We start from the raw sequence: 26,765 nt of genomic DNA on the forward strand, positions 1-26,765 counted from the left end.
GACAAGATTATATAAACGGAATCAAAAATAACTTCAAGAAATTAATAGAGCTTCAACTTTTTATGTAACCATGTTTAAGTTAACATAAAAGAGACTCAATTTTGCACAGCTAGAAATAATTATGAGCTAATAAATATTTTTACATTGTGATAATCTAGAATGTTCTAAGTGTGACAATTGTAGAAGAGAACACATGTGTAGGTGTTCTACTCTAGGTCAGTTGTAATTAGAAAGATCTATTGCTCAAAGACATTTCTTTTGTGATCATACCATTTTTTTTTTTGTCTTTAGGCATTGACTATTTATGACTACATTATCCAATGATTGTCCTGAGTTCAAATAATGTCTGTGGAAACTTAGCCTTTCTTCTTTCTGGGGTCAATAACATAAATTGTGAACAAGTGTGGCTGCATGGTAAGAGGCTTCTTTCCTAATATCATTGGTTCTGGGTTCAGTTCCACTGTGTGGCATCTTGGGTATGTGTCTTCTACTACAGCCATAGGTTGACCAAGGCCCTGTGAGTAGATTTGGTAGGCAGAAACTGAAAGAAGCCTGCCATATATATATACATACGTACATATATATAACTATGTGTGTGTTTTTGTGTCCATGTTTATTCGCCACCACCACTTGACAACTGGTGTTGGTGTGTTTATGTCCCTGTGGTTCAGCAAAAGAGATCGATAGAGTAAGTACCAGGCTTTAAAAAAATAAGTACTGGGGTTGATTCATTCAACTAAAATTCTTCAAGGTGGTGCCCCAGCATGACCGCAGTCAAATGCCTGAAACAAGTAAAAGATAAAAAATACTGGAATCCTTCCCTTTGTTACGATATTTCTGTTGAAAATCACTGCTGATGTTTGGGATGTAAATTAAGAAATTTGATGAAAGGTTTTAATTTTGATCCCTTTAAAACAGGAAATTTGTAGAATAGAACCAGGTGGCAGTCTCAGACAGGTAGATATCAAAAGGATTAGATGATCAGTTGGGATTGGGGGGCTATTTCTAGCAGATAAAATAAACATGTAAAAGCCCCATCCTTAGCATGTGTGTGTGTATGCGGTTGTATAAAAAGTCTGTGAAACATTATCTGTGAAGTTTAGTGACAGGAAGAGCATCCGGCCATAGAAACATCTACCTCCACAATTTCCTTTGACCCATGGCAAAGTGAACTTTAAAATAAACAAGACAAATTGACATGCAAATTGTAGCATATAAAATTTTATTCAGAGAACAGGATATTTACAGACGCTCTGAGTATTAAAAATTCTAAAGGGCTCTTGGATTAAAAAAATACAAAAAAAATTTAAGGCTTGCTTAAAAAATATAACTAGATTTGAAATGAGGAGAGAATCGAAAATGGTCATCAGTATTTTAAAATAATATTTATATTTCTTGTCTCCAATGTGTGGACACATGCACACGAGTAGAGATTTTTTTAATGGTAGCCTAATGACACATAAATGATACATAAATTAGATGAATGAGATATTAGTTTCAAGTTATTTATAGTATTTCCAACAGATTTTTATTAACATCCTGTTTATTGTAAGTGTTTAGTAGTAGAAGTTGAATTATGGGCAGCCGTCTACTTGGAATCTGGATGTTATTGTCCATTAAAGTGACTGTAGTGCATGCATCAGAACAGAGGGCTTTCTAAGGGGTCAAACAGTTTATTTATTGTGTAGTGAAAGTAGGGCAGGGTTTGAAGGGGAAAGAGAGAAGGGAGGCTGTGTACTGTTACAGAGAATTATTTTGCAATCGACAAAGCATGGAAATTAATTGTGAATGCATGAATCTTGCCAGTCTCGACCAGTCAAGAACATTCAATACACAGAACCAACTCTAAAGAACACTGGTGCCAAACATGGTACTAATTAAAAATGCAGTGCTGCACTCTCTTGCATTAATTAACTTAAAGCTGGAAGGGTTTAATTAGTGAGCAGAATAAAATCTCAGGAAATCAAGGATTAAATCCTTAACTCTATGAAATAATAATTTATTACCTTTAATTAAAACCTCTGTTAATTACTTAATAGAAAAAAGTTATGGAGTATGGAAGAACTGTTTTGTTGAGAGAAGGTATTTCACAAGAATTTTAAGAAGAGAATTTGGTGTGGCTGTTTGAAGGAGTTTGCTTTCCAACCACATTGGTTTCAGTTTCAGTCCCACTGTGTGACACTTTGGACAAGTGTCCTCTACTATAGCCCTGCTTTGACCAAAGCCTTGTGAAGGTATTTGGCAGTTGAAAACAAAGGAACTTGTCCAAGTGTGAATGCCTTTGTGTCTCCTTGTCTTGACATTACGTGATTGTTGTCATTGGGTGTCAGCATCATGCAAACAGGGTCATTCATTCCCAGTCTTCCATGAAAACATGTCTGGCGATGAGGAAATAATACTTTGCTTTCAAACAGGTGAAAGTTGGTAGCAGGAAGGGCATCCAGCCATTGAAAACCTGTCTCAACAAATTCCATCTGACCCATGCAAGCATTAAAAAAATGGATATTAAAATGAGGAATACAGCTCATGACTTTGGGGTTGAGTACACCACATCACAGGCTTTTTTGTTGTTTCTTTATCATCACAAATTAATTCTCCATAAAAACCCTTTTCACGGTCAGATTTGTAACAAAATACATTGCCTGTATGTTGCAGGTCCATTGGAAGACAATCAAGAATTTGGAGGGATTTAGTAAAATAATTAACATTGTCATTATTAGACTGGTGTCTTTAACATAAGGTTTTTGTTTTTTTGTAAAATTATGATGACTGATTTAAAAGTTTTAAATTAAAATATGAACACTTTAAAATGAAAGGTATTTTCTCTTTCTTTCTTTTTTTTTTATAGAACCAGAATTTGTCTCAAGCAGGATTGTGTCAAAGAGAGCTAAAACCTTGAGATTTAGTTGTGTCCTCTGCAGTGGCTGGCCAAATGATGCTGGGATTCCAAGGAAACATTTGACCAATATATGGTCACATAATATAATATAATATTTGACCAACACATGGCCACATAATATAATATAATATTTGACCAATACATAGCCACATAATATAATATAATATCTGATATACTAGAATATAATATATGATATAATACAGTAGAATATGACAGAGAGACTGATGGGGGAGAAGGATATACAAATAGGATTAGCAAAAAGTCAAGACTTAAATAGTAAAATGTCTGTTGAGAGAAGATGGACTGATATATTGAGCAAGTTGATTATCCAATTTTGGTAGGTTATGAATTAAGATGTTTGGAATTGGTGGGGATTCCGCAAGATTAGACGGTCATGCCTTCTACAGGAACTTTAGAGAGTTTTTCAACAGTTTCTTGATTCGTTGTTTCTTTCTTTTCTTTTATAATTAGGAAAAAATTTAAATTTACTGGTTATTAGAAAAATAAACAATTTAAAAGCAGTAGAAAGAGGTAGATGAGCTGTTAGGAACAGGCCATTATTTCATTTAGCTTTATGTCAGCAATGATTGAGTAATCGTATGATTACAGCTGAGGCCATCAAACCTTTTTTTTTTACACACACACACACACACATATATGTGACATACCATATTTTGGTCTATATTACATCCAATGCCTCTCTTCTTTTTTGTATGACAAAAGCATGTAAGTTGAGTGGGGGTTTGGCTGCCATCTCTAGCTAGTTGAATGAGCATGTAGGGGCTCCTTCTTTGGCTTGGCACTCTACTATTGAGTCTGCATTGACTTGGAATAATGCAAGAATAGTCTTCTTAATTGATATTCAAAGAACATTGATTGGGAAATTCAGAAGTAACTCGTACAGGGTTTGCTGATCAGCTTTAGATACAGTGACCCAATGAACCAGTGTTTATATATTTCTGCATTAAGAGCAATACACCCACACTTATATAAACCTGTATTGCAGGGGAGTCGATGAAACTATAAAAACAACAACATTCTATGAATGCACATACAGGATGGCGGTGGGGACAGATGGCAGTCAACTGGTGGAATCAGTTGAGTTTGGTTTATTGCATTCTGAGTTCAAAACCTGCTAAAATTGACTTTGCTTTGTATACTTCTGGGGTTGATAAAATACCAGTAAAGTACTGGGTTGGCTCTTCTTCTTATCTCTCCCAGAATTGGCTGTAAAAGAGTCATGTGTGGGTGGGGGTGATCTCATGCAGTGCTCCCTTCCTCCAAGACATTGCTGGTCGAAGTGCAAACAAACTCTTCTCATTGAGTATGTGACAAAAAACATCCAAAGTAACCACAGAATATGGCAGAGGTGGACAGATTGATGTATTGTATGGCACACACACACACACACACACACACACACACACACATAAAGATAGGCATAGATATATATATCGAGTATTACAAAATGTATATTCAGTCAGACCTGGGTTTAGCTTTGATGTGAATTGTTTTATAGAAAAGGCTATAATTTTCTTTAAAAATTTAGTTGAATTTAAATTTTTTTTTTTTTTAAACTGCTCTTCGCATTAGATTTTTAGATTTTCATGTTATGTATTTTCATATTTTTTATATTTAAAATTTATATTATTACCTCATGTTTAATATTTACATTTTTAACTCATGTATTTTTTTTTCAAACTTTTACACTGGAATGTCAGAGCTGAAAGTAATGGAAACCTGTGTGGTTGAAGTTAATATGTTATATAAGGAGACTTCCTGAAGTGTCTCCAGAGGAGAATGGCCATCTTGAAAACAAAGAAAGCGCCACTGGCAGACAAACAGATCAGAATCAAGATGTCTATCCGGTCGTAGACATCTGTATTCAACTGCTTGTAGACCACACCACAGAAGGCAACAATGAACACAATGTACTCGCTGAACAGGTAACGAGTGTAGTTGTCAAGGGCAATGACATCAAGAAGGAACCAGGTGCAGATGATGACAAGAAGCATAATGACTGCAGTGAGGTCACAGGTATCGCTGTCGATTTCCCAGGAGTAACGCAGTGCAATGTCTAAGTTCAAGTGAGTGGCAACTAACAGCCATGCCGCATAAAATGCGATGCCATTCTGCACGAAAAAACGAATCAGCCAGACATGAACAGACAGCTTTGTTTCGTTGATGAGGTCAAAGTTGTTGGTGAGAACGTAGCATGAAATGCAGACACAGGTGACCGCACTGATAAACATGAACAGCAGCACGAAAAGGCTGACTATGAACAGCTTCCGGTCAAAAAGAATGAGCCAAGAGATATTGAGGAGCAAGTTGACAGAATAGATGAAGAAGAAAAGGCATGGCATGAAGATGACACTGGTGTAAAGATATTCGTTGCCGACTTTCAAAAAGATGGCTACTGTACTGTATACGAGCCAGAGAATCATCCAGAAATAGATAAAACCCCAAATGCCAAAGGTCCAGCTAGCTGGTGTAAGTCGGGTTGGGTAAAAATCTGACACATTTCCTGTTTCAGTCGTGTAAATACCTGAAATTATATCAAAATGAAGCAGGTAAGTATGGAGAAAGGAAGGAAGGGAAAAGACATCAATAGAGAAAATAGAAAACAACAATAAGAAAAATGCCAAAGAAAATCTAATCAAAACATAATTACACCATTACCTTTTACCATTCTTGTATGGAGTGTGGGATGCTGCAACTATTTCTGTAGTAGAAACACCTGTTGGAACCTTCCTAGGCACCTAATTTGTGTGGCTAACAGACAATGCAACAAGATTCCTGGAACGTCTGTTATACCATTGCCAACGGGGGAGATTTTATGTTGTTATTTGATTGGTTTGTAATAACAATGAAATTTCCACAAATCACATTCTGTAGCCTTAAAACAAGAAGGACACATTGGAAAAGGAAATCCAAGAATTACAAATAGATGAGGATGGTGAGGCCAGCATGCCTTTGATATTAGGTCTACTCAATCTAGGCTGACCTAGGGCTAAAACAACATCAGGCATTCTTATAGACACATTTAAGCATTTAGAATACAATACTTTATAATTACAAACCCATTTCTGATAGCAGCAACCATTCAACAATGAAGTATATATGCTATTTATCTCTCATATATATATATATATATATATATATATATATATATATATGAGAGATAAATAGCATATATACTTTATTGTTGAATGGTACTTTTTATGTGCCAGGCGGCATTGGCTAGTGGTATGCAATAAGCACCATTCATGCATGGGTCGTTACCAGTGCCGCCTGACTGGCTCCCATGCCGGTGGCACGTAAAAAGCACCCACTACACTCTTGGAGTGGTTGGTGTTAGGAAGGTCATCCAGCTGTAGAAACTCTGCCAGATTAGACTGGTACCTGGTGTTGCCTCCTGGCTTGCCAGTCCCAAGTCAAACCGTCCAACCCATGCCAGTATGGAAAACGGATGATGATGATGATTATATATATATATATATATATATATATATATATATATATATACACACACACACACACATGAAATGACTGGGGGGAATATGTAGGGTTTCTGCTGCATGAAAACTTGATAGTAAAGTGGGTGAAGGATGGGTTCATTCACAAACATATGATTTACTGCTCTAATCGTTTGAGTTCCGCAGTAATAGTTAGACCATGCTTAGCTGATGAGGTCCAATAACATTGAAACTTAGCCTGTTAGATGTCAGACTTATTCTCCGACTGTATTTTATATTCAATTAATTTACATTATTAAAATTTCACAGTTGTTCCCATTATCTTTTGTTGTTGTTTTTAACCAGAATTAGTAATTTGGACAATGGTTGTTCTCATCACAAAAGTCTGCTTATAATTATAAATAACAAAAATGGACTATCGTTATTGTTGTCTTCTAAAAGATCCCACCAAGAAAATTTGAAAAGCATTGGAGTAAATCACCATATGTCAAACACTATACTCACAAACGCCTATGTAGAACTCTTTCTCTTGTTTGTCAGACAAAAAGTGTGTGCATATATGTCTCTCTCTCTCTCACCATCTGTCTACATATGTAGTAAATACGTCTGCATGTGTGTTTAAATAAGTTTCCAATTTGCAATTACTTTCAAATATATTTATAAGAAGTGTATTCTTTTTGTTACGATGTTTGTAGAATAGATTTTAGAAAATTAGTAATAATGGCATTTAATCAGTGACTTTTAAGTATTACTCCGATTACGCAAGTGTATTTCTTATATTTTCCCCATATTGTTTGGGTTTCATTATCAATCCTATTCAAATATCAACCAAAAAACTTTCCCAAACTCGGTGAAGGATTATAGTTAATATCGACCCCAGTCTCTGACTTGGGTTGACTTTTGGAATAGCTGTCCTACATACGATAGAATCTTTCTGTTTAGTTGGAAGTTATCCAAATATCTTTTTAATACATATTTCAAAACAATAGGAGGGAAACAACTTAAAAGAAAGAAAAAAATTAATCCATATCCCCCCCCCCCCCAACCACCACCACCACCTTATCGTAACCCTTCAGAACAACAATCATTATTATAGTTTGTTTTTTTAAAAATACATTTTAATTTATTTCTCGCCATTTTATTATATTTATTCTACATTCTGAAACTTTTGGAATTCGAATTACTTAGAAAGACAAAACAAAACAAAAAGTAAGTTAAATATTTACACCGCCCCTCCCCCCGCGCCATTGTATCTTTCCTGAATTACAAAAGAAGGACTTTTATCGCCAAAAAAAAGAAAACGAAACAAAATAATATTTTGAAAGAAGTATCAAAAATTTCAGTCATTTTAAATGTAGAAAAGAATATTTTTTTAATTGAAGAAAAGCATAATGAGACCCCTAAAATATCTCTTGACTATAAAAACTGTTGTCTTTTGTGAAAGATGAAAAAACGATTTATGAAATGAAATTTGATGAGAATTATGTCAACTAAATAAGGTAAGTGTTATTATATTCTTCTTTTAATTCTCTCAATTCAGTTTTTATGCCGTATTGAGAAAAAGCTTGGCCTTCCAACACAAGTGACCTTCTCCACCGATTTTCCTTCCTCGTAACTTTCTGAAAAATGAATGTTTTTTAATGAGATTTTCACAATTACTTTCCTGGTAGAGAAGATTACGATTATAGAAGTAATTTAATGTAAAAAGAAACTGGTGGGCGCTTACACGAATACCTACAAAATGAAACAAAATGAAAACTGTATGTCTGTATGCACCCACCAAGGTCTTTCTATATTGTTTATGAGTCAAACGCTTTAGTTTGACCTAAATAAGATCGATGTGGAGGGTCACTTGTGGAGGGAATGGCAAAAGTATAAAAAAAAGAAAAAGAAAACAAAATTAACGAAAAAAAAAATTCATTTTAATTACGAAATGTATGATCAGAGTAGGAAGAGGTAGGAATTTTAAAAATTTCATTTTAATTCGAATTGCAAATATTTGAGAATGTGGAATGCAACAATAAAATGATGAAAGATATTGTGAAAAGGCAAAAATGTGATGCTTCAAACGAAAATATGTGTAATCCTTCGGTAATGGTAGACGTCATTCGTCCTCAACCTTTTCCGAATCACAGAGGCGAGGCTGAAAAGGACGGTGAATAATGTCTCCTCATACTGATACTCTATAGACCAATACCGAAGGATTGCCAAATAATATTTTTTTTGTTTTGTTTTAATTTTAAAATGTGTATTAAAAAAATTTCATCTGGAAAAATCCTGGCCAAACTGGAGAAATTGCAATTTATAGGGGCAGCTATTCCGAAAGTGGTCCCTAGTCACTGTAAATGGATAACTGAAAACTAACAAGATTTGTGAAAGATGGGAAGGGCTTCCATCAAGGAACCATTATTTACACGTCAGGCCCCGGTCAAGAATCTGCAAGGGTGATGAAGAGAGGAAATCCTAAAAATAACTGGCGGTAGGATAATACAGAAGTAGAGCGAAAAAACAGGGATTGAAAAGACGACCCAGAATTGAGAGCGGTTGGAAAAAGTCGATGGCCTCTCTGTGTGTGCCCCCATAGGGAGCACGAAGGGCTTAAGTAAATAGAGCTGAAAAGGCATAGTTGACTTCGGCAGGATTTGAACTTTGGGACAGAGATAGGTGAAAGTAAATACCACAGGGTGGTTTTGTCTGACTCTCCACCCCTTTAAATGGTTACAGAACATTCGAGTGAAACAGTTTGTTATGTAAGATCAAAGTTAAACGTTTACATAACGAGTATTATTCACAAGCTGTTATGTAACTTATGTCGCTGTGTTTAACAATAACCACTTTAATGACAGCAGCAGCAGCTCCTATTATTCTACACAGCCAGGACTTATTTATAAGTTGTAGTTATATATATACACTCAGTGATGATGTATGTTAGAGTTATCTGACAACAGAAAGTATACGATATTATCAAATAGTTCACACACACACACACACACACACACACACACACACACACACTTCATGTCTTACTTCACTGAAATTGGTTCAATTGAAGTTGATTACGTTCATATGTAGTACTCAATACAAAAAAGCAAGTGTACACTAGTTCCTTTTCTTTTTTTTTATCCAAATGGTTTACACTACAATCATTTCGACCCTCTGCCCTCCTCAGTTACTTAAGACAACCTGGTTCCTAAATAAGCGTAGTGCGAACTCTTAAATGAATAAATAAATCACACACACACACACACACATGCATATATGTTTATATATATTGTATGTACACATCCACAATATCTGTATATTATCGTCAAATGGGTTGGCTAGGTTGTTATGTCCATCTCATTTCTATTCAGAATTACTGCCCTCCTAGTTGGGTTGAGGACGACATCTTAATTAGGTTTCATTATGTTTTTTTATTTCTATGGTTGGATGCCCTTCCTCATATCAGCCACTCTCTCCACACACACACACACCTGTATGTGAAATAAAGGTATAGGCATATCTTGGTGGTTAAGAAGTTAATTTGGGAATTATACTTTACGTTTCAGAGTGTTGCTGGTGTCTTCTACTACAGCTGTACATTGATCAATACCTTTGAGTGAAATTTGTGTGTATCTGTATATATCTACTCCATATGTGGGAAATTCTGTCTGTGGGGGTGTTTGTGGAGTTGTTAGCTAACTCCTCCTACATCGTTTTATCGATTTTGATGAAACTTGACACATGACTAGAATTCATGTCTGGAAACTACGTGGCATACTCAGATTGTTTAAAAACATCGATAATAGGGCCCCTGGAAGGGATCCTTATATATATATCTAATATGTTTATTTTTAAAGCCAAGAGAAATAACCCATTCGCCCCTAGTAGGGATCCTTATATATAGCCAATGGAAATAACTCAATTTTCCTAAATTATTTGGTAAATGAGTATGCTCATTTCTTAGTATTTGGACTAATACTATTTTCACAATTTATTCAGTACAATCCTTAAACAAATAAATAGTATTTTTCTAAACAATAGATCCCTTATTTCAGTTAGTGACTTATTCACGAATATACCAACACTAGCGCCCCTGAGGATAATATTCTCTGGGAACGCACAAAAGTCCTTTTCTGGGTTATTTACTTTGAATTATTAACTCATATCTGATTATCCTGTTATTACGTAACATGCTTCACAATTTTAGCATACCTTAGTATTTCCTCCTATGTTCTATATACTCTGGGAATGCATCAAAGCACTTTTCAGGGCTACTTTATTTGAATTCTTACTATCAGGTAACTAATTTCATGTTATTACATAACTGACTTCACAATTTGGGTTTTCATAACTTATTGCGAATCCCTAAAAACAAGATCCTGTATAAGACAGTTCGGTATTCTCTGTAAATGCACAAAAACTGTTTAAGGGCTACATGCTTTGTATTGTTGTTACTGGATTAGTGAAACAATTATGAGAACTGAACCAAGGGATAAGCTCTGCTTTCCTGGGAATTACCGAGTACGTCAGCTAGTATATGTATATATATACATACAATATATACACCTATAAAAGCATATGTAACCACATGTGAATCGTTGTTGATTTTCTTCCTCTGTTTTCCTTTTTATTGGACTTTCCTCTGTTTCCGAAGAAGAGCGTTTGCTTGAAATGTTAAACCATCTTTTTTTCCTTCCCTGAGCGTCTGCTAATACTTTACATGTACCATGTCCTCATGCTGTTGTTTTTTTTTGTGTTTGTTCTTTTTTGGATTTACTATATATATATACATATATATATATATATATATATATATATATATATATACGGGCATGTGTATATCCTTGAAGAAATTGTGAAGACAACAGGCTCACATGGAATTCAACATCTCTGCTCATTATCATAACCCTATTAATGATAAAAAGGTACTTTAAAGCAACAGAATGTTCAGACTAGTGAATCCCCAGTCTGCCTCCAATATGTACAGAAGTGTGTGTGTGTGTCTATGTTGTGCCCTGACCCTAACCCTGACCTTGACCCTGACCCTGACCTCTTGAGTGAGGTGATGCTAGTGCTGGCACTCCATGTCATTCTTTGCTGTCAAAAACCTGTGGAATAAAGAAATTCCTTGCACCTTGCTTTATTGATTCCCTGATTCCATGGAGCAAACACATGATGAACAATGACTTTCTATTAATTAAAAGACCAACATCACCTTCACACTTGAGCGACTTTGGTATGCTTTATTCTTCTTTGATTACAGTGATGATGATCCAGTTTGCTATAATGGCTGCCTCACCATTCCGTCATTATTGCCACACTTCCATGCAGCCATGTTTAATTACTTATTTAAGAAATTCAACAGAAAATTTTCCTCAGCACTCAAATGTGACTCAGTTCTCTTTTTCGTTTGTCATCGGACACAGCACAGACTTAGCAGTGACATAAGGCATCTGCAATATTTCTTTTAAACTTATGTGCCATGGACTTGTACAAATGCCTGCTTCTTGGGAAACTTCATGGATAATAAGTCATGATTTTCATGGTTCCCCACAAACACTTTCACAATGTCATCATCATTTGTTAATGTAGAAAGCCATCCACACATAGAATCATCCTTAGAAGATGTCCTTCCTGCTCAAAGATTCTGGCACCTCTCAATAACATTGCACATGGTTCCAAAACTCCTCACCATAGGCTGTAAGTCTATCAATTTTTGACAAAGGGAAATATAAAAGTGATTATAATGTGACGGAAGTTGAAAGAAACTCAATGACACCAACCTAGCTGTTAATTTGTGTCTAATGAGCATATAGGTAATTAGTTAAATGGGAGTGATACATAACTATTTCTGTAAGGGCATTGATAAATTCCCTCTAAGGTGGACATAGGCGTGTTCCTGAAAATAGCAGTACGAAGATCTGTAAACATTGTTAGGGCATTAGAACACAGAATATTTGTTAATGTTGGACATGCTGTGTTAACCTTAGACATTTCTTTACTCATGAACTCCTTTGTTAACCTTGAACTCTTCTCTGCACATTTGTGCTCCAAGATATACCTAAGTCCCTGGTTCAAGAAAAACTCTCTTCATGTATTACTCAGATCACGAATAATAGCAATAATAATAATCTTTTCTACTATAGGCACAAGGCCTGAAATTTTGAGAGAGGAGGTAAGTTGATTCCGTTGACATCAAAAGGATGAAAGGCAAAGTCAACTTTGACGAAATTTGACCTTAGAATGTAAAAATGGACAAAATACTGCTAAGCATTTGGCCTGGTGTGCTAACGATTCTGCTACCTCACCATGTTGATAATAATAATAATAATAATAATATTAATAATAATAATAATATTAATAATAATAATAATAATAATATTAATAATAATAATAATAATAATAATAATAATAATTGTTTCAAAGGCCAGCAAGTTTAGGGGGAGTGGTTAGTTGACTGCATCAACCCCCAGTGCATAACTGGTACTTATTTTATTGACCCTGAAAGGATGAAAGGCAAAGTCAACCTTGGTAGCATTTGAATTCAGAATGTAAAAATGGAATGAATGAGTAAAAGTAATTAATATAATTTTCTTTTATTTGCCACAGGGGTATCAAAGTGAAAACACAACTACAATATCATCGTCTGTGCATCAGAATATTTATTGCCAAACCAAAGTAGAAATACAAATATAGATTTGTAGTTTTACAAAAAGCTCGTGTCTGTGTGTGTGTGTGTGTGTGTGTGTGTGTGTGTGTGTGTGTGTGTGTGTATGGTGCAAAAAATACAATAGAGTTAAAAAAAAAAAGGGGGCAAAAAAAAAGAGTGTATTAGGTTGACAATAAAGAACTGGCAAAAAAAGAAGAGCATGTCTTTTATGTTTCGAGTATTCACTCTTCTTCTGAAAAGAAGGAAGGATAGACAAGAAGAGAAAGAAATGGGAAAAGAAAATGGAGAAGGTAAACTGGATAATGTGTGTGTGTGTATATATTTATACATACACACACACATACATACATATATATATATATATATATATATATACACACCATCATCATCCTTTAACGCCTGTTTTTAGATGGTATGTATGTAAAAATATGTATGTATATATATGTGTGTGCACATACACACACAGACATCTCACAGCATGGGAGACATAATTGACTACGTTTATGAGAAAGAAAAACAATCAATTTAAATTTAGTTTTTACAACACTTTGCAACTGTGCTGCAAATATTTCATGTCATTTACATGGCAACTCTATCTGTCTTCCATGTTAGAAGATTGAGCAAAATGCCTTGTGGTGTCTTTCCCTCCCTTTATACCTGACAGCAATGCTTGAGATGACAGAGATGTTAAACTGTATAGACCTAAGTTGATGGTTGTTTGTCTGGAATAAAAGATCAGAGACGTTTTATTGTATTAGCACAAAGTCTCTATCAAAAGCTGTCGTAGAAAGTAAATTTTTCTTTCTTTTGAGAATAATAACATATTCAATATTATTTTCAAGAAAAAAACCCCTAAGAATAAAGATAATCAAATATGCAGTCTGTTCTGTGGTTGTGTGTGTGTGTCATCAATTAATACCCATTTTCTATGCTGGCATGGGTTGGACAGTTTAACAGGATCCAATGAGCCAATGTGTGTGTGTGTGTGTGTGTGTGTGTGTGTGTATACATACACATGTAGATATGTATGTGCATACATACAAATGCACAAATAGAGTTTACAAATGCAAAGTCGAATACTTTTCAAGCCTTTTATATTCCAGTCTCTCATGTTTGAGATGAGATTGCAAATTGTCTTAGTTATTCTTCTGACAAAATAGAGAAGTTTTAATGTTGTGGTATTTGATGCCTGATTGCAGAAGGCATAGTGTTACCAAGTAGAAAAAAAAAGCGGGGAGCAGATACAAAGAATTTAGTAAGACAAAACCCAAGGCACAAAAAGCCAAATAAAGGAAGAAAAAAGAAAAAGTGGAGGTTATTTTTATATGTTGTACAAAATATGTAAAGGTGGTGTGATGTACAAGAAAGGGATGCATGTGCTGGAAATGTGAGAGATTTCAGTTATGTCATGGTTAATAATTAAAAATAAATAATTGTATTGATAGCAGCCACAAGAAGAAATAGACCTTATGAATTTTATATGTCCATTTAGATTGGTTTAAGGCAACATGGATATTTTGGTGATGAAATAAAACTGAATTAATAAAGCATACATCTTAATCTTACATTATTGTGTAATGGATATTAAGAAACATCCATATATAAAATAGAGAGAGAGAGAGAGAGAGAGAGAGAGAGAGAAGGGAGTCAGGTACACAGAAGAAAATGTGATAAATTAATATACACATATACATAAATGTAATGTAATATATAGATAGATATATATATAAGTAGATAGTAGGTATGTAAACTAGTGCAGGTTCACGTACACATGTAGTTACAGAACAATCAACATGAGAATTTATAAAATACAAAGAAAATATAAAAATATATTTAAAGTTACAACTTTAAAAGAATATAAAAAGATATGAAAAAAACAAGAGAGGATAACAGAACAAAATAGCCAAGATTTCTATAACGAAATAAATGGAGTCCATCCTGTCTGACACGACCTTCAGGTTTTTGAAAGAATGTTACTAGTTCTGATGAGTTTAAATTAATTGTTCTGTAATTCGAGACCCTTTAATTTAAATATTTATATTCTAACAGTTTTACATCAGAACTTTACCCCATTACGTTATGTTCCAAAAACCAGCTTGATAAACAAATGTTATGGTATTTGCCAGTGTATAAGACATGTTTCTTTTTATTTCTAAATTTATTAAAAAACTGCCCCTGTCAACTGGTTACATCAACTCATACATAACCCACACCTGATATATGTCTTATTTAAGGACTGCATTACATTTAAGAAAGTTTCTTTTTGTTATTATTTAAGTGAAAATTCCCCAAGAAAGATGAAAGGAATGTTTCGTTAACCTTTCATATGCCTGTCAGGATTTTGCAATGAGTGGATGACACCAAAATCATAGCAGTGGTTCAGCACCCTGGTGGCAGATTGTTGTAACACAAAACATCACAATCAGTTTTGAACTAAAGCAAGATAAATTTGAAATACAATACTTATATGTAACAGTTTATTTATAGTTTCAAACTTTATTGCTGTATACTGTCACAGTATTGTATCTACTTGCACAGAAACATGCATTGCCCCCCCCCCCCAGCCTAAAATGTCTTCAAATAAGTGTGCGATGAAACATTTGTTTTTCTCCACAAAATATATTTGTAAAACAGAAATGCATCTTACATGAGAGTGTGTCTTATACACCAGCGAATATCGTAATTTTGTTTGATCAATTCCTTCCAAATACTTTATTGCTTTCAAAATTAGCTCAAAAACAAATTGGACGGTGTCTTTTTTTAGGAATGGGTTAAAGAATTTCCTGATTTCTAGTTACATGTTCCATCTTTATTGTTTGAGAATCATATTGGAAAGGATTAAAAGGAACTCCCTTCAGCTTGAGTAATTTTGAAAAGATCAATAGATCAATACATGAAAATAGATGACTTTGAGCGAAAGGAAAAGTTATGAGAAAAAACTGACTTTAAAAAAATAAAAGTTGCTGATAATAATTGTAGGAATACAATGATACAAATTTGTAAGGGAAGGGCATGGTTGGCTAAACTGAAATCAGTACATGACAGACAGGTGTTTATTTTATTGACCCTGGAAAGTTGAAAAACAAAATCAACCATGGTAAGATTTGAACACCACAAGCCCAATGATAACAATGTTAAGAATTAAAATAATTTCAAATAAAACCAGAACCATTTGCAGAATGGTGGTTGCCTCTTTCACTGGCTTTAAATGGACGTTATGATGAGGGAGATGCTGTAAAGATGCTGTAAAGACGGGAGATGATGGATGAGATAAAAAAGTTGTATATAGCACCAAGTCAACCCTGATTAAACATACCTACAATGAAAGCGGTTCCAACTGTGACCATCCAGTTTTTTATTTTTCAAATTGTGCATCTGGCACTATGCAATAACAATACAACATAAAATCAATTGGTCGACAATGACACAATATTTATGTGTGTGTGTGTGTGTAACTTTTACCAGGGAAAGGTTAACAGTAACTTTGAAGTTTTGGTTTCCTCACCTTTGTCAGACAGTCTGATAGAGGTGAATCCTTTCCTTTGTAAAAATTTAATAAACATTTACTCAACTATAAAGTATTAAACAATTCTTCAGTTTAATCTTAAATGGTTTTTATATATCTCTTGACATAAAAACAAACATTATATATATATATGTATATATATATATATATATATACATATATCATGGTGATCAACCAGACTATCAGATGTTGTTCCACATCGCTGGTCACAGTGCACTTTGCATTGTTTTAGCTTTCAGATGCTGCTACCCCACAAGCTAGGTGAAGAGGCCAACATTCCGCCTGATTGGGAGGCTGGCCCTTTGCAGGGTAACTCATTTACGCCTGAGTGAACCAGAGAAATATGAGATGAATTGCTCATTCAAAAACACAATGTACCACCTAGTCCAGGAATTGAAACCACAATCTAGCTATCGTGAGTGCAACTCCCTAACTACTAGGCCACATGCCTTCACACACACAGACACACACACTTTTAACTTGAGTTAAAGACATTTCAGTAATTTAGTGTGTGTAATTTGTGTCAGAATTGAGACAAGAGTTAACGAGAGCAAAGCCATTATTATGTCAAGGTGAAGGACAATTAATTAACAAGATTGTGAAATTGATTGAAGCGACAAACGAAGAAAGACGTGAAAGTTGCAAGGTTTCAGAAAATACAAAGTGCAAATCTATAAATTTTAACAATTTGCACTTAATATTCCATAATGGAAGAAATGAAGCAACTTGTCTTTGAAGCAGAAAAACCGAAAAATACTCCCAAAACTCCGAAATAAATGGAATAATAAGGTACCGTATTTGTTGGCATAAAAGACACTTGGCCATCTTAAATGCATCCCCAATTTCGACAGCACATAGTGAGAGAAAAAACATTTAGTGTATTAAAGCATGTAGGCCCAACATTACATATAGGACCCTGGAGGATATTCTGAGACAATTTTGAGGGGAAGTAAGTGTCTTATATGCCACTAAATAAAGTAATTACTAATTAGAAAAATTAATTTTTTTTTTGTATATTTTTGATGAGATTAAAATGACAAAGCTTTACTGATGGAAAATGAAACAACTGAGCAAGACAGAAGAAGCTAAGAATGGAGGAGAAAGCCCAAATAAAATACCATCTTGGTTATCAGGAGTTTTTATAGGATTGAAAAATAGTGCAAGCAAAGAAATGGGTGAGAGACAAAGACTTGGAGGAAGCTGTTCTAGATTAGTGCTGCAGGCCGTTGACATCGGAAGTGTCTCCAAATAGTTGCAACAATTTTATAGAGAAGACCACCACAGAAGAGGGCCAGTACAACTATCATGAATATACCAATACGAGACAAGTCCTCTATATCAACATGTTCATCAACAACGCCATAGAGGGCAACCACCAGAACCAAATAAGGTGTGATAATGTAAAGAGTATGTTTCTCAAAGATAATCATGTCTGCTGAAATAATTGTTGCACCAATAAAAAGCAGGACGATAAGAATCACTGTGTCTCCATTAAAATTCCATGCATATGTCAGAGCAATGTTGAGGTTTAGGTTAGTGGCTATGGTCAGCCATGTAGCGTAACAGGCAATGCCGTTGAACATTAGGATCTGGATGAGCCAGAAGTGGAGCTTGAATTCAGATTGGGCAATGTTTTGCATTCCCTTCTTAAACGCGTACATGGCTATGCATAAGCATGCAACGGCAGTGATTGCCAATGCAAGGAGAACAAAGAAAGAAGCAACAATGAGCTTTCTGTCGAAGAGAATGAGCCAAGTGAAGTTGAGAATCAGGTTGATGCTATAAAGGACAAAAAAGATGCCAGGTGCAAATACATCGTTTTTATACAAGTAATCACCGTCCCATTTAATGAAGATAGCAGCATGGCAGTAGATGATCCAGGCAGCCATCCAGAAGTAGATTACTCCCCAGATACCAAAGGTCCATCGAGCTGGAGTGACTCCAGTCATAAACTCATTAGATACATTTGACATGGTGGACGTGTAGATACCTAGAAAGATTTAAAAAAGAAGAAACACAAATATCAGGAAAGACAAAGTAATCAACTAATGAGGAAAATATTGTTTTTATTTTTTACATGGTGAAAAATGGCCATGCTTGAGCAAAACCACAAACACATGCAGAAATAAAACCCAGTGTCTTTTTAAAGAGTAGAAGCCATATCATGATGCATTCGAAACAGATGTTAGGATATTAATTGTGCTGAGAAACTTTTGGAAGAAAACAACATTGAACAACAATTAAAAACTAAATAGAGATAAGGACTTTTGATTTATTAATTGGTTTGATCTTGAAAAGGGGGCTTTGCCAAGGCCTTCACAAGGTCAGTGACACCAATATGGTTGATGATGTTCTTAAAGTGCAATGAGGAGGGAGTTCCAGAGGGATAACATTCTGAAGAATAAGGACTGGATAGAGTGGTTAATACAAGGCTGGGTAAGAGTTACACTCATTTCAAGAAGACCCCTATTATCAAAGGCATTCTCTCTTCCTAGGAGTAGTGAACCAAGAACCATATTTTCTATGACATATATGATGTTACTTCATACCAACATACCACACACCCACACATTGCACTATTACATCTGGAGCATTGTTGAGAGAGAGGTCAATGAACACACCCATATATATATGTGTGTGTGTGTGTGTGTGTGTGTGTAGGGTGCATAAGGTATTGAGGACATTTCTTTTTTGGGTCATTGCTGCATTTTTTGCTAACGCTGTATAATCTTTGCTTCAGAAAATAATAAATGGCAGACCCTCAGCTTATTCAAGAAATGAAGAGGCATTCTGTTATTGTGGTTATAAAAGCTGAGCATAACGATTTAGAAATATCTCGATTTTTAAAAAGTTACCAGATCTTTCATCTACAAAGTTTGTAAGGAGTTGGAGATTAAAGATGGAAACATATCACCAGTATCAAAGCATAGAAAGCATTCTAAATGCTCTGAAATCATCAGATGACCTGAATTTATCCAGCAAATTCAACAGACCATTTGATTACAATCCCAGAAAGTCCATGAGGTCATTTGCAAAAGATCACCATGTGTCAGAAGGAATAGCGATAAATGTTGTCCATGAAGACATCAGATACAAGTCTTGTATGATGAGGAAAAGTCAATTTGTCCCCAAAAAGCAAAAGAAAATCACTACATCAGATCTAAAAGGCTCTTAAACAAACTGAAAAATCCAGCAAAAGAAGATTTGATTTGGTTTTTCTTAAACGAGGAAAACTTCAACCAAGAACAAAAAGTTAACAGAAGAAATAACAGATGGTTATATACAGACCCTTATTTCCTTGTGTTCCTTTCTGTTGAAGAGCATAGGCTCTAAACAAAAGATTTTCTCACCTTCCCGAGCATCAAACTAATACACCTGCTTATTGTTTATACACCTGTCTTTGTTTTTGCCACCTCACTGGCTCCCATGCCAGTGGCATGTAAAAAGCACCATTCAAACATGGTCGATGCCAGTACTGCCTGCTAGTTCACCAGTCCTCAGTCAAACTGTCCAACCCATACCAGCATGGAAAGAGGACGTTAAACGATGACAACGATGATGATGATATATATATATATATATATATATATATATGAAAGAAAGTGGCACTCAACACATTTGATAGGTGTTCCCTATCAAATTATTTAATAATAGTTTGATTTAGCTCCATGTGACTTAAAGTTTTGTGGGTTCATAGAACAAACCCATCTTATTAGATATCAAGAGAAGAGTAATGGGTTTTGAGAGAAACTCAAGAAGGCCTCTATTGGTCAACACTGCTTAATGAATTACCAGCTTATCGACTGCCCCACCCCAAATTTTTGTGCCTTGTGCCTAGAGTAGAAAAGATTATGCTGAACCCCTACACTAGGGATCTGAGACGCTTTGGCACTACTTAGTTGGCATCACAGACATACCCGACACATTTCTTAATGTTTCTCTCCCCTCCCTCTCTCTGCCAGTGAGTATATTTCTCTTTGTGTGTCTGAGCAGGAGGGGGGGGGAAGTGTTTCTGTCAGTTGTACTTCATTAATAAATTGCAATCTCTCCCTCCCTCCCTCCCTCTCCCCCTCCTTCCCTCCCTCTCCCCCTCCTTCCCTCCCTCTCCCTCCTTCCCTCTCTGCTTATGTGTGAGCATCCAGTTGTGCTGACACACCTAATGTTCCTCTCTACCTGTACACTTTTCATCTTTTACTTGTTTCAGTCATTAGGTTGTGGCCATGCTGGGGCAATGCCTTGGTCAAATGAATCAACCTCACTACTTCTTTTCTTTTTTTTTAAAGCCTGGTGCTTATTCTATCAGTCTCTTTTGCTGAACTGCTAAGCTATGGGGACATAAACACATCAACACTGGTTGTCAAGCTGTGATGGGACACACTCACACCTGCACACATATATGATGGGCTTCTTTCAGTTTCCGTTTATCAAATTCACTCACAACGCTTAGGTTGGCCCAAGGCTATGGTAGAAGACACTTGCCCAAGGTACCATGCAGTAGGATTGAACCATGCTTGCACCTATGTACATATTTCTGTACATGCATGTGTGTGTGTGTGTGTAAGTGTCACAAGAACCGGTCGAGTGTCCAGTCTGCGAAACCAAATCATCAACAGCCAAGCAGCTGACCTCTGTCCTCTCATTCTGTCCTCTACTTACTTTAATTTCCATTTTGGTTTCCATTTTTGGCACAAGGCCAGTAATTTCGGGGGAGGGTGGTAAGTCAGTTATATTGAGCCCTAATGCTCAACTGGGTCTTATTTTATTGACCCCAAAATGGATGAAAGTCAAAGTTGACCTTAGCAGAATTTGAACTTAGATGAAATGCCTCCAAGCATTTTGGCACGCCACCAATCCTGCCAGCTTGCCACATTACTTTAATTACCATTATTAATTACCATTATTAATTACCATTATTAATTACCATTATTAATTACCATTATTAATTATTAATTACCATTATTAATTACCATTATTAATTACCATTATTAATTACCATTATTAATTATTAATTACCATTATTAATTACCATTATTAATTACCATTATTAATTACCATTATTAATTACCATTATTAATTACCATTATTAATTACCATTATTAATTACCATTATTAATTACCATTATTAATTACCATTATTAATTACCATTATTAACCCCCATTATTAATTATTAATTACCATTATTAACCCCCATTAGCATCACCATTAGTTCAATATTTGTTGCTGTCTTTGCAGTGGAATGGTTTCCATAGGAAAACATTCAGCCGCAATCATTCTTACCTATTATTAGTTTGACATTGTGGGACGACGTCTCAATTGCCTCATACCTTATCCAACTGCATTCTCTCCTTGCTTCCTAAACTATTTCCTGCCTTCTGTATGATTCTGAGTTATTTGGTCCTAACGCTGACCTAACCATCTCACCCCCAGATCAGTTTTAGTCTGTCCTCCTTATCTTCAACTAACAACATTAACTTCTCGAACTCTCTCATCTGATAATTTCTACAACTGGATGCCCTTCCTAAAGCCAACCACTCCAAGAGTGTAGTGGGTGCTTAGGCCACATATGTTTTCCCAGCTAGCAGACCCTTGGAAGTAATGATTACTCAATGAGGGGTTCCTCCACTAACTACTCATCAGGCTGAAGATACCTTAGTTAAACGGAGGTTACATACATTGTCATTAAAGAATCCCAAGTTAACTCGCCAGAGATATAATTTAAAAGTAATTAGTAGAGCACCTCTTATTGATTAATTATTACTTTTGAGGATCTGCTAGCAAGGAAACCTATGTAGTCAGGATTTTACCTGCTTCATTCCCTCAATTTTGGATTTTTATTTGCATTCATGGCAATCCTACTTGCTAACTGTGAACAATAAAGAAACTTTTTTTAGCTTATTGAACTTTGATATGAGAAAAACCTACAACCTTCAATCTCAATAAACTATTATTATTTCTGAAAGTTGTTTTTTTTTATACCTTCTACGGACTGCTCGAAGCTTACTAACTTCCTACACCTAGATACCTGGATCTTATGATTTTAATGTCCACTTTTCTAAGTGTGCATCGGGTGGGTGAAAGGAATTTGTTGAAGCAGATTTTCTGTGGCAAAATGTCCTTCCTGTTGCCAACTCTCACCTGTTTCCAAGCATGGTAATATTTCTCCATCGCTGAACAAGTTTCCATGGAAGAATTCAAACGAACAACCTGACGTGTATGATGGTGATGCTCATTTACAGTTATCGCATGATATCAAGACAAGTAGACACACCCACATTCAATGGCTTCCTTTCACTTTCCATCTAGCAAATTACGTAGCTTAGATTGGCCTGGGGTTAACTGACTGGGCTGAGGGTTTCATACATTACACTGATCATAAATGCCATGCATGACACTCTCAGAATTTGAGTCACTTTATAGCTTTATATATATATCTCACAATCCAGCAGCCATCAGAAGGAAACAACAACCAATACCATGAGAATTTTGTAAGAAAAACAAGTGGACTTCCCAAATATATGAAATAGTAATTTCTTCTTACAGCATGACTAAATTGGTTTAAAAGAATTGAAACCGGTAGCATATTTAGATGAAATTGTAAAAATATTTTCTTTTTATTCATAAAATTCTCAAAGCATTTTCTCCTTTTTTGATATAAATTTACTAGCCATTTTTGCTCCTCAAAATGTTCCTATATTTCAGCTGACATATTCCTCAAAGCTACCTCTACTATCAAGAGGTAACACAGCTCCTCAATGTTAAATGCCTTTCATCAAGGCTGCCCTAACTTCACAAATCAAACTGTTGAACAATCCAAAGTGTAGTTTGCAGAGTAAATTAGAAAAAGAAAGTCCACACATGAATATGTGTGCATGCATACATGCATGTATATGACACAACTACTGAACAAACATGCATAAAACAATATCAATACTACAGAAGCAGATAAGAAAACAGCAGTCCAACATGCACAACAACAACAATAACATGTAACCAATATCAGTAACCAGTAACATTATGTGTACACACACACACACACACACACACAGAATCTTATTGTCTGCATAGCAAAAAAAAACCTTAATTTATAGCAGACAACCAAAACAACTGCAACAATATTAAAAGCAGCCACTTCAATAATAACAAACTAATTTGTCACAAAAATACACAAGTTCAAGATTTGGGAGGTTTATTTTATATTTATTTACTAAAAAAAAAATAAAACAGCATTAATAATAATAATAATCATAATAATAATAACAATAATTGTTTCAAATCTTGGTAGAAGTACAGCAATATTAGGGGAGATGGGGTAAATCAATTACATTCAATCCCAGTAGAAAACTGGTACAGATTTTATTGACCCCAAAAGGCAAAAAAAAAAAGGCAAAGTCGACTTTGGTGGAATTTGAATTTGGAATGTAAAGAGCTGGAAGAAATGTTGTTAAGCATTTTTGGTCTGATATGCTAACAATTCTGCCAGCTTAATAATAATAATAATAATAATAATAATAATAAATAATTTCAAATTTTTGCTTGGGGAAGGTGGGGTAAGTCATTTACATCGCCCCCAGTACTCAATTGGTACTTATTTTATCGACTCCAAAAGGATGAAAGGCCAAGTCGACCTTGCTGGAATTTGAACTCAGAATATAGCAATGGGCAAAATACCGCTAAGCATTTCGTCCAGCGTGCTAATGATTCTGCCAGCTCACCACCTTAATAATAATAATAATAATAATAATAATAATAATAATAATAATAATAATAATAGGAAAAATTAATGGAATTCAGTAAAAATATAGATAGAATTTCACAAATTTTGTTGAAACCTTAATAATTGAATGATTGTCCTTTTTCAGTTATTTTAAAATTAAAATTGAGAAAAACAAATCTTATTTTCCATGTTTCAGTAGTCATGAGATTTTACACAGAGAGACTAGTCTGTGGGCCATTGAAATGCCTCCAGATCATGAAGAGAAATTTGGTCACTAAAGTCACAGAACTAAGAATTAGCATCACCAGAACAACAATCCCAATTCTGTCGATGCTGTTTACATCGACTTGTTTATGAACGACCCCAGAGAAGACAATCACCAACATGACGTAAGGGCTGAGCAGATATCGGGTGAAGGTGTCGAAGATGGCTATGTCCAAGGTGAACCAGGTGACTATGAGAACAACCAGGATGCAAAGCGGAACCAGGTCGCTGATGTAACGGCTCACCTCCCATCTGTAGTGTAGGGCTATGTCCAGATTCATGTGCATCAACAAGGTGACCCAGGTGCCAAAGAAGGCAATACCATTATGGACGAGCAGCTGGATGAGACAGGCCTGAGTGCCAAAGCTGTTTTTAATGAGTGTGTTCGCATATAGATAGAGATAGTAGATCGATATGCCGAGGGTGGTGAAAGAGAAGACAGTCATGGTAAGTGCGACAAAGAAGCTAGCAATGAAGAAGGATCGGTCATAAAGGATGAACCAGCTGATGTTGAGGCAGAGGGTAACGGCAAAGATCAGATAGAACTTAGAGGGAAACACATCGGGTTCGAGGTAGAGGTAACTATTGCCGCTCACAGTACAGATTGTAGATACACAGAAGAGAAGCCAAGCAGCCGTCCACATGTAAACGGCATACCAAAGATTGAAAGTCCAGTTTGCAGGCGAGAATCCTGTAGCGTAGACATTAGAAACATTGCGAATGGATGTAGTGTAGATACCTGGAAAGGGAAGAGGTGGTTAGTAGGTTAAAGAAGAAGCAAAATTAAATAGGGGTTAGACAGGTCAGAGGTGGACAAGGATTTCAGAGCTGAAACGGAAAAGCGAAAACGTATTTTATTCTGTATTTTACAGAATTTTTTATGATACATTCTGAAAGCTTTTGAGAATTTTTAAATGCTGTAAAAGGGAACATTTCTTGAAATATATCTATTATTTCTTTATTCTAAGTCAAACTATTATTAAAAAAAAAACAATATGTGAGGGTTATATTGGATTAATGTAGTCCAAAATAAACTATATCTGGAAAGGCAGAATGATCATGAGTGGAAAACCTTCAATTATATGTCTGCTCCACCAGATGCAACCTAAGGTGGAACAACATCAAGAACTGGTTCTTGGAGAGAAGGGTTTTGTTCTGCTTCTTTCAAGTAAGTTATTAGCTCTTTATATGAATTAACCTCAACCGTAAGACCTAGCATTTCTGCAGCTCATCTGTTTTAAGATTAGGGAGAAATTAATCGTGCAAGGTCTACTTTGGGATGGGATTTACTATGGCAATCTACTATTTTGAAGTCTATATTTTATAGCCCATTTGTTGGCCAATAGCATCGTTGGTCAGAGGTTTGCAAGAGGCCATTGGTTTACTCCATTTCCAATGGTAAGAGTGACAAGGGAGTAACTGTGAAACTCAACAAATATCACAAGGTATTTTTGTTCAAAAGCACAAGTTCATTGATTTTCTTGCCAACATTTACACGTTTTGTTTTTATAAATTGGCAGAAGATAGAACACATGCATATGTGAAAGGCTTTTCACAATTTCTGTCACCAAATTCTACTCACAAGGCACTGGTCAACCCAAGGCTATGATAGAACACTTGTCCAGTCATACTACTGCCACCTGGTGGTATCTTTGTTGCAGGTGGGATTTTCTCTCTTGTTTGTTTTTACTTTGGAATGTTTGGATCTTCATCCACATAACAGCAGTATCATTTCCTTCAAGAGGAAACTCAAAAGTTGTCTCTTAGTTCATTCTTTATAAATTAATAATATTAGTTCAGAGTTTCTCACATTAGAAACCCATTGGACCTACAGCCTCTGCACTGACCGAACCAGCCAGATTTGGGTGTTCAGATGATTGTGATGTGAGCAGCTGAATGGAAGAATGGAAAGTGAGCAGGTTTAGTTAGTCAAGCCACAGAAAAGGGGTTAGGAAGCTAGATAAAGCATTTTCATTTATTTACATGGAATAGGAAGGAGTTCAAAAGTTAAACAGGGGTTTTCAAAGGGCATCAAAAGGGTTAGAAAGCTGGACTTGAAAGATTTTAATGAAGAAATACAAGTCTCTTTAGATCCAATGTATGGATGGATCCAGTCAATATGGCTTGGAGAATGTTAGTGGACATATTTGGGTACAGAAAGGGTAGCTTAACATGGTAAATTATCTGGTATCTGCAACTGAAGCAGTATTAACCCTTAACATCCTAAACTTTC

The 26,765-nt window shown here is 35.4% G+C and overlaps 1 protein-coding gene across 7 annotated transcripts in view; it reads right to left on the reverse strand.

Annotated features, from left to right (window-relative positions):
- Positions 1-1,203: 1,203 nt before the first annotated feature.
- Positions 1,204-26,765, reverse strand: part of LOC106877552 (uncharacterized) — a 66,661-nt gene continuing 41,099 nt past the window's right edge. For 2 of the 7 annotated variants that reach the window (XM_014926484.3, XM_014926483.3), the window contains exon 3: positions 23,734-25,271. In XM_014926484.3, coding sequence (XP_014781970.1) covers positions 24,478-25,271 — 794 coding nt within the window. In that variant the 3' untranslated portion in view covers positions 23,734-24,477. Of the gene's footprint in view, positions 5,445-16,697; positions 18,544-23,730; positions 25,272-26,765 lie in introns of those variants that run through there. The other 5 variants (XM_014926485.3, XM_052975160.2, XM_014926486.3 and 2 more) reach the window with 5 other exon arrangements.

The sequence above is a fragment of the Octopus bimaculoides genome, chromosome 20, assembly GCF_046866305.1.
Source record: "Octopus bimaculoides isolate indiv1 chromosome 20, ASM4686630v1, whole genome shotgun sequence".
In the NCBI taxonomy this organism is placed as follows: domain Eukaryota; kingdom Metazoa; phylum Mollusca; class Cephalopoda; order Octopoda; family Octopodidae; genus Octopus; species Octopus bimaculoides.